Source organism: Camelus dromedarius, chromosome 1 (assembly GCF_036321535.1).
Source record: "Camelus dromedarius isolate mCamDro1 chromosome 1, mCamDro1.pat, whole genome shotgun sequence".
Lineage (NCBI taxonomy): Eukaryota > Metazoa > Chordata > Mammalia > Artiodactyla > Camelidae > Camelus > Camelus dromedarius.
The window spans coordinates 120,354,546-120,367,530 of record NC_087436.1 but is presented as its reverse complement, the minus strand read 5'-3'; the positions used below and the strand labels follow the sequence as shown (position 1 = coordinate 120,367,530).

At 57.7% G+C, this 12,985-nt stretch overlaps 1 protein-coding gene across 18 annotated transcripts in view; it reads left to right on the top strand.

Moving 5' to 3' along the window:
- The first annotated feature begins 8,894 nt into the window (after window positions 1-8,894).
- The window catches only part of ABLIM2 (actin binding LIM protein family member 2), a 139,261-nt gene continuing 135,170 nt past the window's right edge, over window positions 8,895-12,985 (top strand). For all 18 annotated transcript variants that reach the window (XM_064488406.1, XM_064488375.1, XM_064488359.1 and 15 more), the window contains exon 1: window positions 8,895-9,030. In XM_064488406.1, coding sequence (XP_064344476.1) covers window positions 9,021-9,030 — 10 coding nt within the window. In that variant the 5' untranslated portion in view covers window positions 8,895-9,020. The remainder of the gene's footprint in view (window positions 9,031-12,985) is intronic.

Genomic DNA, 12,985 nt, shown 5'->3' with positions numbered 1-12,985 from the left:
CCCCCAACAGCAAAGTTTGATGGAACCTTTATTCTGTCCCCTGGTGGAAGCATCACCATCCCTTCCATCCCCACCGAACTGGGACCACTAATCCCACTTGCAACAGGGCCCTGAGACACAGAGCTGGGTGGCACACCTTCTACCCGTGGGTGATGGAGGACAATGGTGGCAGGGCCCTGCGCACCGCCTGCTGGTCGGGGGCACCCACTGCATCCTGGAACACAGGGCCCGACCTGCAGGGGATGGAGGGGCATTCTCTCAGCCGGTAGCTTCTAGAGATTTTGTTTTTTGTGGCAGGACAAGTAGATCCCATGGTCTAGGACTCGATGTCATACCTGCTTTGCAGCAAAAGGGGACCCGTGGTCTGAGGCCTCTTCCTAAGGAGCTGTCATAGACAATATTGCTGATTATTATTCATAAATTGGACACTGACGTCTCACCAGCCCCCAGTGGGTGGAGAACTGGGGGCCCAGGGAAGATTCCACGGTGAGTGTACTTGTCCTTCCAGCTCTCTGCAGGGTGACGTCCCAGGCATTTCCCTGACACACAGCAGATATTCTTTTCTTGTTGAGTCTTGCCTGGAGCAGAGTTGGGAGATGTCACCTTTCTTTCCAGCTCTGATGAGGGGTCAGGCAAGCCAGAGGCTCTCAGGAATTCCCCAAGCTCATCTACCAGGCCAGAAGCAATCCAAGCACGGTTCTACCTGGAGAGAGATTCTGCCAAGGACACCTAACTGTTCTTTTCAATGACATCACAAACTCTGATGCCTTACGGGATTCGAGGGTGTCATAAATAACAAAAACTCAAGTCCATGTAACTCAAACAAAAAGGTCTTTCTTGGCTCATGGATATGGAAATCCAGAAGTAGGTGGGTCTCAGGACTGGCTTGATCCAGGTGCTCTGACCTCATTTCTGCATGATCTTCTCCCTGTGTTGGCTTCATTCTCAGGCTGACTGTCTGTGTGGGGACAAAATTACAATATATCCCCCACCACAACATCCAGACCAGAAGAGAGAGGGATCTTCTGAAGCTCTCCCCTAAAGATGAGGGACATCTTTTCCAGTATTTCTCAGCAAGCCCTCGCTCACTTCCATTGGCCTGAATTGGGTCATATGCCATTCCTGGAGTAAGTTCTATGTGCAGGGAATGCTGAGTGCTGACTGGTGTTGCTGATGTTTGTCTCCAGAGGAAGGGGGTCACACTTAGGCCCACCAGAACCTCCTGAGCTGGGCCAGCTTACTGGGAAGTCCAGGGGGGCTTCTTACTGGGGCTGCACGGTAGACTCTGAACAAAACTTCGGGTGCTGTGCGAAGGTAGGGAGCAAGAGAAATGGGCATTAGGTAAACACCAGTCAGGAGACAAGGCAGAGACTCAGGAATTCCCAGCTGGCTGCCCGGTCTCTCCACACTCACCTGCTTCCTTAGATCAGGATTATGGACTATTCGGTCTCTGCGGCCAAGACCTCAAATAGCAGGAAAAGGGGGAGGGATGGCTAAAGACCTTGTGTGAGGCTGAACCTCTCTCTCTCCCCTTGGGTTGGCTGGAGGCAGGTGCGTGGGTGCTGTTTGCCTGCACACCTGCCTGCACACCTGCCGTAGGCTGGGTCAGAAAGCTGGCTTCACTTTGCAGGGGAGTTAATGCTCCTTATAACATGCCTGCAATTAGAGCACTCCACCACGTGGGGGCAGTGAAGGAGAGCGATTTATTGGCCTTGTTGAAACAAGATAGCTTCTGGTGTGCACGGTATCTTGAGAAGTTTGGATGATAGCATATTTTTTCCATGAAATTAGATTAAATTTCTGTTAAAAATATGCCTCTTCGTTAAGGCAACTAAGTTCCTTTTAGGACACTTTTTCTCATCACCTTCTCTGCTCTGGACCCATAGTCAGCGCCTAGGCCTCTGTGTCTGGCCACACAAAGGGCAGACACAAACGCAAGATGTGGGGAGCAGCACTCGGGTTGGACGCTGCACACGCTGGGGGCTGTGGGTGAGGCTGGACTCGCTTCACCCCAGGGGGCAGGGAGCAGCTCCCCAGGGCGTCGGAGTGAGGAGCAGCGTGCTTCTCAGCAACTGTTTTTAATGCTGTAGACACAGAACTACACAGAGCTGACTGGATCCCCTCTCAGCTGGGGCGGAGCTGGGGCTGCCCTGACTGTCTGGCCCCATGCTTTCCCTGTCCCTCCAGTTCTTCAGATCTGTTTTCATCCAAGATACTCCCCACGTCCAAAGCTTACCATCTAGTGAGAGATACGACAAGGAAGCAGCCAACAATAGTCCATGTGATCGGGCCCGTGATCAGGGGAGCCCCAGGACCCAGGGGAACCCAGAGGAGCACCCAGCCCGGCTCAGAAATCAGGGAGGGCTTCCCAGAGGAGGTGATGCCTGGACTGAATCTCAGGGATCAAATAGGAGTTGGCCCCAAAAAAGACATTCTAGTGGAGACCGCGTGGCGCTGATTATCAGAGGGACCTGGGTCCAGCCTCAGCCTGGCCGCTCTGGCCAGGTGACCTCTGCACATCACTTACCCTTGGTGAGCCTAAGGCCGCTTGTCCACAAGGCCGGGGTGGTACTCCCCAGCCAGTCCTCAGGGGAAGGCTGGAGTGACGGGTGTTGTGGGGAAGGCATTCAGTAAACTGCATGTGAGGCTTAGGGTCCATTTCCTCAAAGCCCATCCACTTATCAGTGACCTGGAGCAGCTTCAGAGAGCAGGGCTCTTAACAGAACCGTTTCCACACCCCAGGACATAGCCGTTCACACAGGCAGTGCCAGTGCACCAAGTGTTTAGGGGTGATGGGCTGTTTTGCCTTGATCATCTGAGGCTGATGTGGAAATGTGGAGCAGGCATGTGGAAGGGCTGCACAAGGCTCAGACAGGACCCTTCCATCTGCCAGGACAAGGGCTGGCATCACTGCCGGGGTGGCTGCCTTCGGGGTTCCCTGCTGGGCCTCATGCCCACATCATCACCAACAAGTAGAAACACGGGAAATCGGGGTCCAGAGGCTGGGGGAGTCTGGTGGTTTCCAGCGGCTGGGGACCTGCTTCCCTGTGTGACCCTGTCTCTCTGGGCCTCAGTTTACTTCTCTCCAACTGGGGGCCCTCAGACTTGAAGCTTTCCTCTCAGGCCCTTTATGGGGCGATGCTAGGTTGAATTGCCCCCTCCCCACACCCCCAACTACCAAAGGTACCCTCAAGTCCCAACCCTGGGACCTGTGAGTGAGACCTTCTTTGAAAATAGGGTCTCCATAGATGTAATTAGTTAAGACGAGGCCATGCATGGGGAAGGCAGGCCCCAAATCCCAGGGCTGGTGTCCCTTTAAGAAGGGGAGAGACACATGGAGAGACAGCCGTGTGATGACGGAGGCACAGAGTGGGGAGCTGCAGGGACACCAAGGATCGTAGGGAGTCCCCAGAAGCTGGAGACAGGCAAGAAGGGAGACCTCCCCCTACAGCTCTAGGGGGTGCACGGCCCCGCCTCCACCTTGATCTCAGATGTCAGGCCCCCAGACCGTGAGAACAAACTTCTGTTAAGCCCCCGGGTCATGATGCTTTGTCCCACAGCCCCAGGACACTCACATTCCAGACACTCCTTGACCATCCCAGCTCTTCTTCATCTCCCATTTCCAGCACAGGGGCAGTATACAGTAGGTGCTCAATAAATGCACTACCCACCCCCTGAGCTGGCGCTGCCCTTCCACTCTGTTTCTCTCACGTGCTCCTATTTCGCCTTGTCTGTTTCTGCTGCACGGGTACAAAGCTTAATTAGAGAAAGGGCTTTATGATCAGCAGCCACAAATCCAAGCCTTGCACAGCGCGAGTCATTTCCAGGATCAGGCTTCTTTCCATCACCTGTCATGAGCCACCTCTTGTCAGTTTTCTGTGATGACAAATTGTCGCCAAGTCCGCAAACCACTCAGAGTTAACTGGGCAGTTAAAGTTACGGAGCAGACTCAGCCATTAAGGAGAATCAGGGCACGTGTGTAACGCAGGCCAGCACAGCTCCCCCTCTGCCTGGAGAATTCAGGCGAACCGCAGGTGTGTGAGGCCGAGGTTGGACCCGCATCAGGTGAACAATCCAGGTGTGTGGACTGGTACTGGAGGGAGTGAGGCTCCAAGCTGTGAGTCACATGTTATTTTTACTCCTGGTTTCTTGTGGCATGATTTTAAATTATTGAGTGGTTGGAATGATCCCACAATGAAATCATATTTCATTCGTTTCTCCATTTGGCTAAGTAAATCAATTTCTGGGCTGTATCTGGAGGTGAAGAAAGGACAGAGAAACCCACGGCTTTGACGAGAGAAGGCCTGGAGGTGCCCGGGGGGTGTTCAGGGCCTCTGGACACAGCCTCTTCCACAGGCCACTGTGTGCCCTCCGCTGCAGAACATCTGCGCAGCTGGGTTTTCAGGGTGACACCTTTCTAGACCAGGCCCCAGGTGAGCCCAGCCACGCTGTGCACTCTCTGTGTAGAAGCAGTTTGTGGGAAGCCTTGGCAGACCCAGCGCAAGGTCAGGGATGTTGGAAAGGAGCCCAGGGGAGTCTCACCTCTTTCCTTTCGGTATGCTGAGTGCGGGGCGTGAGAGGGGGCGTCGGCAGGCGCGCACTGAGCCTGGAGGTCAGTGGCTATGCTCCTCTGTGCTGGAGAACCCCGCATGCTCTGGAGACCCTGAGGTGCTCTGGAGACCCCTTGATAAGTCAGAAGTGGCCCTGCCTGGGTGGCCTGATGTCTGGCAAGGGAGTCAGACAGGAGACAGATGGTGAAGATACAGAGGGACATGGCAGGGACAGACAAGGCCTCGTGGAACAAAAGTAGCCCCTGGTTTAGCTGGGGGTTCAGGGGGTCTTCCCCAAGGAGGGACTCTCCCGTGGAGCCCAGTGGGTGAGGCTTAGCCATCAGGTGAAGGTGGGGCATCCCCACAGTGTGTGGGGGGGCGGGGCAGAGGGCCTGGCATGGTTTGGATCCAGTGGGGCAGGTCTCTTTGGGCCGAACACCTCAGCCTCTGCTCAGGGCCCCCACCTCATCACGTGGCCTCCGCAATGCCCCTTGGAGGCACAGCAGGTCCAGGAGGGGTGAGTGCCGAAGCCCACGGGCTCTCTTCAGTAGGGCCTGGGTGTGCGTCCCAGCTCTTCCCTCAGGAGTAGTTTGCGTGTGGGCAAGCTAAAGCCTCAAATTCCCCACCTGTGAAATGGGTGTGACAGTCAGCATGAGGATGGCAACGGGGGCTTCTCTGGCACAGAGCGACCCCAGGGCATGGCAGCCCTGGTCACAACTACTGGGTCACCTGGCTCGGCCCCGGGGAATCCCCAGGCACAGTTTTATACTTACCCTGGGTTCCCTTTCCCTGAGCAGGAGGCTGGCCCCAGGGGGTTAGAAAAAAGCTCTCCATCCATGCTATTCTGCCCCAAGTAAGCAGCCCCTGGCCCGTGGTCGCTGCCCCCCGCCCCAGCCCTTCCTGGGCCAGCCTCAAGAAGCCCAACACAAACCGCCACCTGCCCCAGGTCAGGCCGGGCTGTACTGGGCTCTGCCCCGCCCACCCCGGCCCCGCCCACCACTCATCACCTGGCTTCCCAAGGCCTGTACGCCCCCAAAAGGGCACTAAACATTTTCAGGATAAATGATCCTGATTTTGAAGCTATTTGCCAGCCTTCAGAGCAGGGACAGACACCTGTGCCTGTTGCATTAGTCAAACAAGAAAAAGTCTTTACCTGCAGGTGACTGGACTCATTTCTCAGGAACTCTCACCCAGCACAGCCCATGCAGGAAAAATGCTCCCCAAAGACACACCAGGAATGCCTGTGCTTTTCAGCCAAGCAAGGTGTTTTACGCATTTAACAGATGTTTGAGAAGGAACACGTTGGCATTGATTATTTGTGTGTTTTAGGATCACCTCTGCGTTGCCAGGAATGGAACCCCTAAACTATAGCTGGGCCCCCACAGAAGATCAAGGGGAATGGACCCTAGAACCAACTGGGCCAGGGGCCTGAGGCCTCGCTCTCCCCATTCTGCAGCCTCCAACACACCGGAACAATCCACATCCCGTAATAAGTGGCTAGGAAACTGAGGGCTGGAGTGGAGTTCCCAGCGTTTCCTCCAGGGTCCTACCTGGGCTCTTCCCATCTGCTCTTGGCCTCCTGTGCTCCCTGACACCTGCCTGCAGCACCGGGCACGTCCACCTTGATGACCCAGGATCCTGACATCCCAGCCCCGATTATACCCCCATCCTCCCTGGAGCCCAGGTTTGGACAAGGAGGGTGCCAGGCCACAAAGCAGGGGAAAGTGGAAGCGCCCACTTGTAAGTGCATCCTACTCCCAAAGGCGGCCGTGAGAGCCCAGAGGCAGCAGGCTGCATGCCCCGAGGCCCATCCCCAGAGGGACATGGGCCAGTGCTGCAGGCTGGGGGCTCTGGCCGGGGGACCTGGGCCACTGGTGCCTTAGAAAGCTCAACCCCTTCTTCACTTCCCCTGAGTGGGGTGTGGCGGGGGGGCATCCCCTCTCAAGCCTGTAGGGTAGAAAGTCATGGCCCTGCTTCAAGGGTTGCAGGAAGGATTAAACCAAATGAAAGCTGTAAGTCCTCAGGCAGGAAAGATGGGGCAAAAGCAGCAGAGTAGGGTGGAGGGCCGGTGGGGCCACTGTCTGGGCACTCACCTGCAAGGGGCTGCAAGGGACCCCGGGTGAAATGATATGAGGAGTCCCCACCCCAGGGAACGTCTGATGAGCACCTGAGGTGGGAGGGGCCCCCAAGGAGCAGGCGCAGCCCCTGTACTGCACCCCTTCTGTCTGCAGGAGGTGTGAGCTCGGCAGAAGAATGGGGGAGGCGAGAATGGGGGGGGCAGCCAAGGGACACTCCCTCTGCCTCCTGGCTCTTCCTTCTGCATCTGTACCCAGCAAGGCCCAGCTGTTCCTCTGAATATCTGAATGCACTCTTAATAAATGTTGTAAGAGTCTCTGACCATTAGCCTGTGTGGAACCTCCCTGTGTCAGAGTCCCTCTGACACTCCCTCCTTTAAGGCCTGCTTCGAAAGCAGGTGGAAACACATTCTACAATGAATCACATGACTTGTGAACAAATTCTTGTCTGTTTTCTTCACTTGAACAGTGCCCCAGTTCACTAAAGGTGTTGAATGCATGGTGGATGGGTGGGTTGATGGGTGGAGATGGAAGACAGTCGAGAAAAGGCAACAGTCTTTTAGGACTGGTGATGGGCAATACTGCTCTCTGGTCAATTTCAATGACAGTAAATATAATAACTATCATTCACTGAGCCCTGAGTTTTCGCGCTTTGAAGTGTTTTATTCTCATTACTCATTTTGGCCCTCCCAAAAACCCTCTGGGACAGGTACCATGGTTTGACAGATTCGGAAGCTGAGGCACAGAGAGGGCAAGCAAGTTGCCCAAGGTCACACCTGCTTCATAGCACCAGGGATAACAACCGAGAGGTGGAGACTGCTAACAGTCTAACAATGCCCACAGAGGCACAGAGTGAGGGACCTTGTACCAGAAGCTAGAGAAGCCAGGCTCCCCACCAGGCGGTCAGACCTCCAGGGGCTCCACCCCTACTGGCCCGCACCTGCCCTCGCCAGAACTAACCACCCAAATGTAATGCTCTCAGCCACAGTGGATCGTCACTCAGCCACTTCATGGATGGGGCCCTGATGCCCACAGAGTGGGAGGCCCTCAGGGTCGCACCGCTGAGGGGGCAGCTGGGTTGGGAACAGGGCACCTGACTCCTGCTACTGCTCCTTCCACCTCCACATCCTACCTGTGCTCTGGGCAAAAGTCCCCGGCAGACAGGGATGGAGCCCTGCAGCTGCAAGTCAGCCACCCAGCCAGACTTTCTGGGTTTCTAGGGTGTGTGGGGCTTGGGCCGACTGGCCTGGCCCATGGCTGGTTCTGCAGGACTTCGGGTCTCCCCCGAAGTGTCTGCTCCTGGCCCCTCTTCCCGGTAGATGGACGCTGCTGGGGACCAAGGAAGAACACCTGCTCCTGCCTCACTGTTGCATTCAGAGTTCACATTTTCTGTGGCCAGCGCTCCCTCCCTTGCTGACAGCATCTCCCCAGTTCCCACCCTTCCCCCATCACGCACTACCACGTCCGGGGGAGTCTTCCTGTTGAACGGTCCTCCAGTGCAGGCCCTCCACACTCCCGCAGTCCCCTTCCGTCAGAACCAGACACCCAGTGGGGTCTGCCTGCTCCCACCTCGGGGCCTTTCTTCTCCTGTACCCAGACCCATGCCCTGTGCTGGGCACCTGACATTACAGAAGTCAGTCGGCTACTCAGAGGGTGGGGGTGCGGGGCTGGGGCCGCTGACTGCGCCGCTGGAGCCGGCCCAAGGCGCCAGTCGGTGCGGCGCCCCGGGAGACTGGGGCAGGCCACCGGGCCGCCGCCGAGCCCTAGACCTGGAGTCAGGAGCGCAAGCCCCGCAGGTGCCAGTGGGCAAATCCTGCCGCCCCTCGCCCCGCCTCATTTTCCCTCTGCAAACGGGAAGGAGGGAGTTGGCCCTTCGCAGCCCCACGACTCAACAAGAGCTGCACCAAGCCTGCTTTTCACTGGGTCGCCCTCCTCCACACTCCTGGGCTCCTGAGAGCCGCCGCCAGCCAGGCCGCGGTGACAGCTCCGCAGAGCCCCAAGAGTTGCTGCGGGAGGCCGCAGCGGTGTCACCCGCCTGCGCGTGCGCAGGCCGCGCAGGCTGCCGGGACTGTAGTCCATCCCTGCGGCGACTGGGGCGAGAAGGTGGGGCGGTGGGGACGCGGCGACTACACTTCCCAGGGTGCCCCGGCCCGCGGGGCGGTGAGGGCGGAGCGGGGCGGGGCCCTAGGGGGGCGGGCCCCGATGGGCGGGGCTTATGGGCGGGGCGGGCGCGCAGAAGAGCTGCGGCGGCGCTGCGGGCGGGCACCCGCCAGCGGCCAGACCCGCTGACGGGCGAGCGGGCGCTGGACCATTGCGCCGGCTGGCGCGGCACCTGCGGGCAGAAGCATCCGGCTGCTGCAGAGCCCCGACGACCCGACTCCGAGTTGCCGCTGAGATGAGCGCAGGTGAGTGTGGAGACTGAGGGGCCGGCGCGTCCCCGAGCTCTATCCTGGCGCCCCAAGGGCTGAGGTGGCTGCACCTGCAGATTGGGGGAAATCGCTCAGCGGCCCCACCCAACTTTTGCTCCAGGGTCTTGCAGTCCCCAAGGTCCGGCGCGCGGCTCTCTGTCCCCGCGCCCCGGGCGCTTAGCTTTGCAGCGAGGGCTGAGGACCCCTTTCCCAGCGCGCCGGCCCGGGTGGCTGCGCTGGGCTGTCTGGAAGGAGCCATTCCTTAGCTTCTCCCTGGCGTCCGGGGTCGCCGCAGGCTCCAGGAGGCGGCCAGGGTCCGGGCGAGGGGCCCAGGGCCGCCGTAGATTCTGCCACGAAGAGGTGTGGTGACAAGGGGGCCTTTGCGGCAGGGGGCGCCGCCCTTGTGCGGCTCCTGCAGCGCCTGGGTAGGGGGCGTCAGGCCGACCCCGGGCCCCCTGGGCTCGCCCCAGGCACATTGCCGGGCGCGAAGCCCGCAGGTGTGTCCGACCAGCCCAGATCGGTGCGCGTCCTCTTTGCGGCCCCTCACCCCTGCGTATCGCCACTGCCGCCTCTGGCGCCGCACCCACCGGATCTGAAAACCTCTGTGCGGCGCTGGAAAATCCCAGGTCGCCACAGGCCAGCCGCGCCTAGTGCGCTTGGGGAAACTGAGATCTAGAGTTGGGGGGCCTAGGCTCCTTGGAGAGAGTGTGGAGCTACCAGAGCCCCCTTTGGAGAGCCTCCTGGGTCCGACCCTGGGCCGAGGGCTTGTCCTGGCAGGGAGAGGCTGTCACCCCATTTTTCAGGGTGCGACCAAGGCTCCCCAGGCTTGAGTCACTCACAGCTCAGGGTGCTGCCTGACTCCTGTGCCCTTTCCCTGGAGTTTTTATTGCCACAGACTGCAGTCTGGCCCCTGGCCACGGTGCAGAAACCAATTGGGACAGATGTTTCCCCAGGGGGTAGTTGGACTGGGGAGGGTGTGTGCATTTGGGGGGCCTTACTGTGTTGTGTGCTCTCTGCTTGGGGGCGGTATGTTTCCAGGGGCCCCCCTCCCAGGGGGAAACCGTCCCTCCTCCCCAGTTGAGGAAGGAGAGACCACATTGGCAGTGGGAGTTGGGAGGGTGGCTGAGAGCAAGTGGCAGGCTGTGGGAGGCAGAAAGCTCTAGAAGAGGATTTCTGAAATGTCCAACCTGTTTTCTGGAGGTGGCTGGGAAGCAGGGCACCCTGAGACTTGGCAGAGCCTCCAGACACATTTATCTAATGGCAGGTGGGGATAATGGCGGGATGCAGGCAGGGTAATTTTAGGCTTTCTGTGGCTGTAATTGATACCTCTGGTCTCTCCTGTAATCAGGGGGAGCCCTGGAAAGGAGCACTGGCGTTCTCCCTCTTTGTTTGTGGTTGTCCTGGGAGAAGGGGTGCGTGAGCACCAGAGGCCATGGGGGATCATAGTCAGAAAGAGCTAGGAGCCTGGAGTTTGTCCACCCGGTGGTCCGGAACACATCACGGTACCTTCCTGAGCTTGGCTTTCCTGGTGTGTAAAGCAGTATTGCTGGTTCCTGGAGAGGAGGAGGTATGAGTGAGAAATCCCACACATGATAGGTCCTCCCTCAGGAGCTTGTAACGGGCAGTAAACCTCAGCCTTCCTGAGTTAATCCAGCCCTTTGCAACCGGCAGTGGGCCTGCGCTCCTCTCCACCTGGAGACCTGTCTCCAGCTGATTAGTCACACAGCTGTCTGGTCCCTTGACAGCCCTCCCCGCAGAAGGCTGGCATCATTCCGGAGCTCAGCACCAGCACGTGTGGCTGGGATCACATGGTCCAGTTTCCAGCTGCCCAGACGAGCCGGATGGTCAGAGCCTGAGGCGACCTGTGCAAGCACCCTGGGTGGGAGGCTCCCCTTTATACCATCAGGGCTGCAGGTGTGTCTTTCTTCCATCTGGTGACACAGGGTGCCTTTGCGATGGCTCTGGTATGGCCGCATGCAGTTGCCTGCTTGTTTTGTCACATTGTTGATTTCAAGTGGCCAGAGAAACTGTTTAAGTCGCACCAGGGCGAGGTGGAAGGAGAGGGCATTCTGCATCAGAGAGGCCTGCATCCAAATTGAGCATGCTAGCTGTGAGATTCCTGGGCCTCAATTTCCCTGCGGTATGGCGAGGAAGCCTTTAGCTCTGTGTGCAGGGCTGGTGAGTGTGGGCGTGGCTTCATAACATCACAGCCCACATGGTCACGGCAGGGCAAGGTGGGGCAGAGGACTGAACCTGCACTGGAGGGGCTCTGTGGCAGCTCTGCCCCCGCTGGGCACCTGGCGCATGCTCTCTTTGAGCCTACATGTCTGGCAGGTAGGATTCCCCTCGGTGATCAGAGGTTCGTGGTAGGTGGGGGTGTGTTAGTCGGCTAGGGCTGCCCTAGCAAAGTAACTACAGACCGTGCAGCATGAATGACAGAAATTTATCTTCTCACACTTCTGGAGGCCAGAAGCCTGAGATCAGGGTGTGGGCAGGGTTGGTTTCTTCTGAGGCCTCTCTCCTTGCCTTGTAAATGGCCATGTCCTCCCTGTGTCCTCACATGATCTTCCCTCTGTGTGCCTGTGTCCTAATCTCTGCTTATAAGGACACCCGTCATGTTGGATTATGGATTTAGAGGGGATGCAGTTCAGCCCAAAACAGGAGCACAGGGTCCGGTGGAGAGCTGCTGGCCAGCTCAGCTGTTTTCTCTTCCCATGGTGGCTGTGTCAGGACCACAGGGCTGGAAGGAACATGAACGATGCTCCAGTCCAAAGCCACCCACCTAGAGGGGAACTCGAGTCCCAGGGAGGAGAAGGCAGCATCCGGGGTCCAGGAGAGCATGCGCAGAGGCGGAGCCTGAGTCCTGGTCCCCTGCTCTGGTTGGCACAGCGCCGGCATCCAGAACAGAGACACATTTCTGATCCAAGTGTGTCTCTCCTGTAGCCACAGAGACATTCACCTTGGCATTCCTAAGCTCAGCAGAAAGTCAGAAACTGGCTGAACGTGGAGGGGAGCCATGGGATATTAGTCAGCCACGCCATCATTCCTCCAGGCGACAGGTGTTTACTGAAGGCCTACTGTGTGCCAAGCACAGCTCCAGGTGCGCCACAGATGAGAGCGAACAACATCTGTGTCCTCCTGAAACATGCTCTCTGGGGTGGCAGGAGCATCTGAGTTCACTGGGTGATGGGAGGTTTTCACGTTAGGAGAAAGTGCTGGAAAAAAGCTTAATTTAGAAAACAGCTGAGGACAAAAACTGTGTATCCGGTATGACCTTAACTCTGCAAAACAGTGGAGACTAGAAGGAAGTGCGTCACGATGTCCACGGGGTCCTCCTGGGTTGGAGGCGGGGGAAAAGCCAGGCGCCCCCCATCTGCATTTTTATATTTTCCATGACATCCCCAGTTTTCTTCACTGCATGTCCTTTCCTTATTCAACAAAAAGTCAACTGAAACAGGAAGGCGTTGCTTCTAGGTCCCCGGCAGGCGCATGCTGGTTTGGGAGTCCGTGACTCGGGGAAAGGTCTGGCAATTCCGCCCTCGGGGGCCTCTGTCCTTGGTTGGGGGGGAGGTGTCCCAGTTGGCAGTGTGCGGATTTTGACGCAGGTAGTGGCACTGGTGCCCAGTTTCTATGTGTGATCCCGTGTGAATTAGGTTCGACAGAAGACATATCGTCCTGACCCAGAAATTCATCTGAAATTGCATCTGAAAAGGATGGCCCAAGAACCAGCGAGCATTCTCCAGCTCAGCCTGGGCATCCTGAGCTCCGAACTGTTTGTCCCTCACATCCAGGGGTCCAGGGTCACTTCCTAACTTGCCACCCAAGATTCTCCGGTTTTTTATGGTTTCTGTTGATGAGGTAGTGTGGGGGTAGATGGCGTATTTTCTAGACCCAAGCCTGATTCTGGTGAACTCATAACGAAGTCCAATCTTAACTGTCCCAGAAGAGGGAG